This window comes from Eulemur rufifrons, chromosome 30 (assembly GCF_041146395.1).
Source record: "Eulemur rufifrons isolate Redbay chromosome 30, OSU_ERuf_1, whole genome shotgun sequence".
NCBI lineage: Eukaryota > Metazoa > Chordata > Mammalia > Primates > Lemuridae > Eulemur > Eulemur rufifrons.
This window is the reverse complement of record NC_091012.1, coordinates 99262820-99270506: the sequence shown is the minus strand read 5'-3', so window position 1 is coordinate 99270506 and position 7687 is coordinate 99262820. Positions and strand designations below refer to the sequence as shown.

Here is a 7687-nt window from a genome sequence, read left to right as displayed (position 1 = left end):
AAACCTGCAGTATTTTCACTTTATAGGTTGTATGTCTTAATGTAATTACACAAGCCAACTGTTATAATGAAACACGAGCAGTTTTAAGGAATTACGGATTTTAGGAGAATTGTTTTTGTACACGTGGAAAATACTGCAATGCAAGCATTTGCATTACACCAGTGTCCTAAAATCACTTCAACTTGCAAACCAATACTGTAGAAGAAATTAGAAGAATCTGTACATAAGATTTGGAAAGACTCATCCAAAACAGAGTATGTTCTATGAAAAGAAACTGTGGATCTTAGCAACAGCAATTTTCAAACTGCTGTCCTGGATGCCCCAAATGATAGAGACAGAATCTTCATTATAGAGGGTGTGATCCTCAGGAAAGCAATATAAGACACTTTTTTTTTTTAAAGGGGTACTTAATGTCACAAAGTAGACTGTGCCAAAAAAAAAAAAAGAGGAAGAAGAAGTACACCCATTAAGTTTTCCTCATTACCTGGCAAGCCCATGGGGTACAATTTTTAAGGAATATGGAGGAAAATATGTTAAAAGAAATGTAAGCTGATGATTTGGAATGTTTACCAGTAGACAGAACTACTAATTAGGTAAATGTGTACTAGAAACAACCTTGAAATCTTCAGAGTGGAATAAGTAGTTTGAACATATATACTTGGTAGTCTATAAATACCATTTAATATTTCTATTTGGATTTCATAGACTGAGCATTAGGTAACCCTGTGACCAGCCTTTAAGAGTATTATATTTAACCTTCTTAAAAACCAAAGGTGAACATTTTGACATTGCCTCCCCTCCTCCTAAAACTGGATAAAACCCAGTAAAGTGCAACTTGACAGTGATCTCTCTCAGATTCTAAAGAGGCTGCCAAACTCATCTAAGATCTAAAATCATCTAAAATGCTATAGATACTAAAAAGAAACTATAACTAAAAAGTGGTAATCCAAAAAAAAAGCTAAGGGCAATTTAAATAGTATCCTTCTAGGGTCTACTATCTCACTGCAGGACAGTGTATACCCTACATCTCTTAGAACCCTGTAAAGCCAGTGTTTCATGTGTAAGTCTCAAAACCTACAAAACCTACTATGTCAAGTAAATTTCACTTCAGAAGAACGGACTGAGGTGTAATTTGAATCCCCTTTGTTAGGAATACAAGGATTCCCCCCAAATGAGATGCATATCAGCTGCAATATATCCCTTGCAAAAGAATGCAAGCCAAACCAATGCCTCTCAGATGCTCAAAACCAATGTAGTGTGCATGTGAGAAACAAGAAGATAGCTGCTTTGAATTATTACGGAAATCCTAAAGCAGCTACGGTATCTGCAGAATCAAGGAACTGTTACAGTTCTGTTTTTTCCTTTCCCTCCCCCTCACCCAAAACAAGATTTCACTCCTACTGCTGTGATGACGGGAAGAAAATCACATTAAAAAGGGCCATGTTCTGTATTGGTTGGCAAGTTATTCTAATTTTATACACCAGAACGTTTCCTGCAGCACATTACCCTGCCTTCTGTGAAAGGTAAACTGAAGATAAAGATGTGAAGAATCCCAAGACTCTGGCTGCTGGAGGGTCTCACTTTATCCACGTTTCAGGAGAATCAATCTAAATTTTTACACATTTTAAAGAAAAGTATCATCCAGCTGCAGACAGCAGCAGTAAAAAAAAAAAAAAAAAAAACAAAATGGGGGCTTCTCAGCAACGCATGGAAAATGTCCTGGAAATGGTAATGCTCAAGGAGAGCTTATTAAAGCATTCTGAATGGTATTTTTAAAAAATCAAGTATCAAAGAGGATAGGATTCAAAGTGAAAAAACATTTCTGTGTGCAGTATTCTGTGTGCAAACTGCACATTTCTACAGAATGATGAGCTGTACCAAATACCACATTGGAACAACAAAAATTACAGTCTAAGGTAAACTCAAATGAGGAAAAATATGGCAGAACCCAAGAAGAAGAAACTTTAATGTCTTAGGTGTCCTGAAAATAATTCTGAAAAAATTCTCCCTTTTCTTCATCATCTACTCTGATTCATTTGGGACCAGGAGGGATTGTGGCTGGATTCTGCACTGATGATGTTGGAAATGCCTGCAAATTCATCCCCGGCTGGAATGGTCCCCCAGATTGGGTAGGAATTACTACAGACTGTTGTGTTGTTCCTGAAATTCCTACCCACTGTACTGGATACCCTGTCCCCCCGACAGCATTATACTGACAAACATGGGGCATTCCATATGATGATAATGGCCCAGGAAATGAAGGGAGTGAGAGTCCTTGTGGTAAGGAAGTTGGGACAGCTCCACGGATTTGGGACAGAGAAGAAATCCATGTTGATGTGTAGCCCATAGTAGATGAAGTATTCTAACAAAAACAAAAATAAAAACAAAAGATCAGTTTATTTGGTATATGCTTTTACCAGTCTATATTCCTTCTTATTCTTTTTGGCTTACTATTCCCATTATGTGTAGCTACCATTTTTGGAGTACCTTTTTGTGTACTAAGCATGGTTACATACCTTATTTCATTTCATCTTCATAACTGCCCTGCCTTGCAGGGTAGGCATTTTTCAGATGAGGAAACAGAAGCTCAAAATTGGTAACTCACCCAACACCACTAAGCAAGTTAATAGTGAGGTGGGGATTTGAACACAGTTCTAGCTAACTCCAAAGCCTATACTAAATCCCTGTTCACATTTTTAGTCCCTCCTTTCCTATGCTAGAACTACTCTTCTATTTTTATTTCCTTCTGTCAGCATTCTCTCATACAGCGCTATAGACAAGAATAGCCATCTTCGTACATAATTCTTTGGAAACAAAGGAGCATGATTTAGTGTGGCATAGGGGAAAGAACCTGGCATATAGCAGGTGCTCAATAAATGTCCACTTTCTACCCCTACCTCCTTCTATTCACTGTCTTAAAGTCTGACATTTATGTTATTTTCTTGGAAATTTAAACTCGAGATAATTATGTCTTTGGTACTATTGAGAAAATATATTCCTGTCTGACTCTTATCATATTGTATTATAATTATTCATATGTATAGAGATTACTGAAATCTTATGCACATGGGAATAAGAAGTCTAATGAAAGTAATTCTCATTTAAAGGAGAGCTTGGAGGCAGCAGAAATGGCTCAGTTAGGAGAGCATTAGACTAAAGGAGAACTTGGTATAAGTCCCAAATGCTTAGTTCTTCTAAATTGACTTGTCAAGCTAAAACTAAATTTTCAACTACACTTAGCTAAAAACTAAACTTTCAAGTTTCAACTAATCTTTAATTAGAAATTTTCAACCTAGGGTAAAGATTTTTAGTTTGACTCAGAATGAATGACAATATCTCTTGAGGTGAAAAACATTTATTTAAAGTTCAGCAATCCCTTCTTCATATAAGTGTTTTCTTTCTGTTAAAGTAAAATTAAATTTAATATTTCTGATTCAAAACAGCACATAGAGTATGACAGCATTTTAATAAAGTTATTTCCATGTATACATAGAAAGCTATCTGAAATTATGTTTACCTAAAGTTAATGAAAATTATTTCTGGGTGGGAGGATTTGAAGGTAGTATTTTAAAATTTGTACTTTTCTGTATTGGTTAAACACTATAATAAACATTACTGGTTTACAAACAATAACACAATTTTATTTTTTAAAAAAGAAAAATTGGAGAAGTTATAAATCTCCTCTTGGATATTTCAAAGGCATCTCAGATTCAAAATGCCCCAAACCAAATGTGCAATCTTCCCCTACACCAGAGCACACTGCTCATGTTCCCCATTTCAGGGATTCATCCACTGGAATGGTATCTAGTTATACAAGCCAGAAACCCAGCCTTGATACCTCCCCTCTGCTATACATTCATTCTGTCACCAAATCGGGTCCATTTTATCTCTCAAATATTTTTTTGGAATCTGTTCACTTCTCTTCAACTCAACTTCCCTTTATCTAGACTACTGTGACTAACTCTTAATTGGTCTGCCAACATCTATCCTTACCCCCAATAATGCTTTCCTCTTGCTTCAGTCAGTGATATTTAAAAAAAAAAATAAATCTGATCATGTCAACCCTAGGGCTTCAATGGCTATCCATCTTTCTTAAAGACAAAATTCCTTATCATCACCACTTTTAACACCCCATCTACCTCCTTAGATTCATTGTGTACCAACTTGGTACTCTTTACTTCTGCCAAACTGGCGAACTTTCAGTCCCTTCGTGCTCCCTTCCTCATACAGGGCTTTCCTTTGCATATGCTATTCTTTCTGCGTGGAATCACATTCCCTCCCCTTTTCACCTAGTTAATACCTACTTGTCTTTCAGATCTCTGCTCAGTCATCCCTTTCTTTTCTTTTTTTTTTTTAATTTTTTTTATTTTTTTTTATTTATTTATTTTTTTGAGACAGAGTCTCACTTTGTTGCCCAGGCTAGAGTGAGTGCTGTGGCGTCAGCCTAGCTCACAGCAACCTCAAACTCCTGGGCTCAAGCGATCCTCCTGCCTCAGCCTCCCGAGTAGCTGGGACTACAGGCATGCGCCACTATGCCCAGCTAATTTTTCTATATATATATTTTTAGTTGTCCATATAATTTTTTTCTATTTTTAGTAGAGACGGGGTCTCGCTCTTGCTCAGGCTGGTCTGGAACTCCTGACCTTGAGCGATCCACCCGCCTCGGCCTCCCAGAGTGCTAGGATTACAGGCGTGAGCCACCGCGCCCGGCCTCCTTTCTTTTCTAAAAATATTTTTTATGTATTTTCATGTTTTTTTATGTTGCCTGTTGCCCAGGCCAGAGTGCAGTGGCATCATCATAGCTCACTACAACCTCAAACTCTTAGGCTCAAGCAATCCTCCTGCCTCAGCCTCCTGAGTAGCTGGGACTACAGGTGCATGCCACCATGTCTGGCTACTTTTTGTATTTTTTGTAGATATGGGGGTCTTGCTATGTTGCTCACAGTAAGCAACATAGGCTGGTCTTGAACTCCTGGCAGAGAGCCTGGTACACAGTAATGGGCTTGTTACATAAATGTTGTGCAAACAAATATTTCTAATTAAGGCTACAGAACGATAACATGGAAGAATATTAGTGCAATGGGCCCTCTACATAAAGATATAATGAACTGAACCTAAAAATACAAAAATAGTTACCATATATAGGGTACCTACTATATAACACCTATAAAGGTACAGCTTTAGAGGTGTTATCTCATTTAATCCTCACAGCAATCTTACAAGGCAGGTATTATTCCTGTTTGAAAGATATGAAAACTGAGGCACAGAGAGATCAAATGACTTATGTAAAGTCACACAACTAGTAAATGACTAAGCTGAGATTGGAACCCAAGTCTGTTAAATGAACTTCACTACTTTTGTTCACACATCATTTTCTACTGGCCCTTCCTCCCAATATCCTCTATTACACTGCAATAAACCACCCTCAATTAGTCAACAAAAGCCTCCATTCACACAGTACTCAGAAGGTCTCCCACAGGCAATATAAATATATTTACATTTGAAATTTGCCTATAAAGGCTTCCAATTTTTACAATGGTGATAATATCTGTGTATAAACTGGTTCCAGGAGTAAGATAAATACACAGAACCCCAAGGAGATACATTGGTTATTAGTTTGGGAAATCTAGGATTTTGAAAATTTTTATTCAATATTAATAATAAATGTACTATCAGACTTTACCAAACTATATTCAGTGACTATGTATGTACACAAACATAACACACATACACAGAGATATAGCTCTTTCAATTATGAGGGTTAAGATTCTAAGTCCTGATTCACATTTTAATCGGTTTACTCATTTTGAAAAAATGTCACTTACTTTAAAAATTCAAACACAGAAAAGTACAAAATAAAATAAGGCCCAAATTCCACCATCCAGCATATTTTTTGTGGCTTTTCATATTTCTCTATGCATATAAACATATATATAATATATATAATTTTGCCTAAATTATATTATACTATGTATGCTGTTCTATAAACCTGCCTTCTTCCTACTCTAGAATGCATTGTGGACATCGTTCTACATCTCAATTGTATGTATACCTAAGGGCACATGTAATAACTAGGGATCTCGTACATAAACTTAAGATACCTCTTATAATATTCTAGCTTAGTTTTAAAATTCTTTTTCATACTGAACAAATTAGATAACTTATTGGCTGTAAGAATACTGATGTACAACATAGGATAGCTTTTCCTCAAAACCCAAACTCTTCTTGCACCACAGGACTGAATTAACCCTCACTCCAGATGCTTTCTTCTTTGATATTTGATGTTTTTTTTTTTTTTTAAGCTAGAATAGTCTAAAACAGGGTAAGCAAATTATGGTCTGCCACCTCTTTTTGTAAGTCAAGTTTTATGGAACAAAGCCACACCATTTGTTTACATATTGTCTATGGCTGCTTTTGTACTACAATGGATTTGAGTAGTTGTAATCCTATGTCTTGAAAAGCCTAAAATATTTATTAACTGGCCCCTTCCTAGAAAAAGTTTACTGACCCCTGGTCTAAAAGATAATCTGCTGAAAGGCATAATGAATCTAGACAAAGATAAGAGTCCCTATGTTATCAAGTCATACCACTTTCTCATAGTGACTGTAACCATAGGCATAAGTGATTCAATTTTTATGGTTTTAGTTCTCATAAACAACTTACTTCATATACTTTGTTCCAGTTTTCTGTCTCTAATTTGTGTTGACTCTGTTTAAGTTGGTTTAAACTTGGCTTAATAAGAGAATTTCCTACTGCTTCCTTTGTCCAGTCATCCACCAGCTTGTGTAAATCATCTGTGAACATCCCTTTTTTAGTGGCTGCAGATTGCTGGCATGATGTTGCATTACTCTCTATACACAGTGGATCTGTAAGAAAAAACAGAGAAACCATGAAAAGGAATTATAACTGATAAATCCATAACTCTTCTTTGGCCAACAATGCAGTTAACAGAACCACACATGGGATACAGATTAGGGTGACCAGACATTCTAGTTTACCTGGGATATTCCTGGTTTAAAGCTGGTGTCCTGGAGTAACTCACACACAGTATTCCCTTTTAATCTCAAAAGTTTCCTCTTGTTTGGACAGCAAATTTATATGGTTACCTGTCCGGAGCCTTGAGGCCCACCTACAGCATTGCCTCTGACGCCTGAGCTCAGTAGTTTTCCACTCCATAAGCAGCAGCACAGTCAGTTCCACCATGGAAGGAGCTGACATTTCCCACCTTACTTAACGGCCGCTTTGCAGTTTGAACTTACCCCGCCTTTTCTTTTCCCGCCTTGCTGACCTATAAAACCTGCCACTCAGCACACAATAAACGAGACTTGATCAGACTCCTGTCTTGTCTCCATTTCTCGCGTCTCTTGTCCCCCCAATTCCCACTCCCTCTTCCAGGGTTCGCGCTGACAGTCCTGCGGGTCGGGACAAGTGGCGCCCAACGTGGAGCTCTGGACACGGGGGTTGAACGTGAGGAACAGACGCAAAGAAAGGCCGGCGATACAAGTGAGCAAAGCGTCCTTCAGCTGCCGTGGGAACCTGCCACGTTGGAACCGAAGGTAAGTGAAAGCGTCTGAACATGGGACAAGAATTAAGTCCGCATCAGCTTTACGTGAAACAATTGAAGGAGATTTTAAAGGCGCGAGGAGTAAAGGTTAAAGGTTATGACTTGCTTAAATTTTTTGATTTC

The 7687-nt window shown here is 37.5% G+C and overlaps 1 protein-coding gene across 2 annotated transcripts in view; it reads right to left on the bottom strand.

Moving 5' to 3' along the window:
* Positions 1-2032: 2032 nt before the first annotated feature.
* The window catches only part of WNK3 (WNK lysine deficient protein kinase 3), a 134902-nt gene continuing 129247 nt past the window's right edge, over positions 2033-7687 (bottom strand). For both annotated transcript variants that reach the window (XM_069463747.1, XM_069463748.1), the window contains 2 exons: positions 6664-6866; positions 2033-2362 (listed from right to left, as the gene is read on the bottom strand). In XM_069463747.1, coding sequence (XP_069319848.1) covers positions 2033-2362; positions 6664-6866 — 533 coding nt within the window. The remainder of the gene's footprint in view (positions 2363-6663; positions 6867-7687) is intronic.